Source organism: Sphaeroforma arctica (genome assembly GCF_001186125.1).
Source record: "Sphaeroforma arctica JP610 unplaced genomic scaffold supercont1.13449, whole genome shotgun sequence".
Classification (NCBI taxonomy): domain Eukaryota; class Ichthyosporea; order Ichthyophonida; genus Sphaeroforma; species Sphaeroforma arctica.
Window position 1 is genome coordinate 1 of NW_014027109.1, and position 654 is coordinate 654.

At 46.8% G+C, this 654-nt stretch overlaps 1 protein-coding gene across 1 annotated transcript; it reads left to right on the top strand.

The window, feature by feature from the left end:
- On the top strand, nucleotides 1–268 carry SARC_18058 (hypothetical protein; the record flags this gene model as incomplete). Its single annotated transcript, XM_014287859.1, has 1 exon — nucleotides 1–268. A coding segment is annotated over one exon (268 nt), but the record flags the coding sequence as incomplete, so codon positions are not given.
- Between the last annotated feature and the right edge of the window lie 386 nt (nucleotides 269–654).

The following is a 654-nucleotide window of genomic DNA, read 5'->3' on the forward strand; positions in this document are numbered from 1 at the left end:
GCGCGCTGAGAGTAGCAACTTGTCACCAGTACCGATTGCACCCAGTGCAATGTTGCCGCCTGTGCTACGTTCGGACCAAGACTCGAGTAGTAGTTTGAACGCGGATGAGCCTGTTGACGAAACTGACCGTATTCGATTTGGGTTCCGTATTTCAGGTTCGAATGCAGTCAAGGTCCACAAGGTTAGGACTTGCCGCGTACTAGAGGGTAAGACTCTGTCTAAGGTCATGGTGTACGAATCGACGGCATTGTGCCAACTTTGCAACTAGTAGGCGTTTGGATTTTCAAACCAAGTTCATTAATAAATGTTAAAGAAACTATACGAGTTGCTACTGTTTTCGATAACAAGAACAAACTTGATCGTTAGTGGGATTGGGCATGTGTGGGACGTGAAACGTAACTCAATTTAAAGATGGTAGGGTTTCTGGTCTTAAATGTAAACCTAAGTAAAAACCCCTAGTTCCGGTATTCGGAACTAGGGATAGTCCGTGTAGAGGGGGTTGGGCACAAACCCAGACGTGATACGCTTGCCGGTAAAGTACGAGAACAGCGCAGAGCAAGTTAGGGTTCGGGCTTTTTATTAAGAAGAAGAAGTGTGTGTGTTATGGTTTTGATGCGTGCTAAGTGGCAACCCGGGCAAGAGGAGCGGAACGCA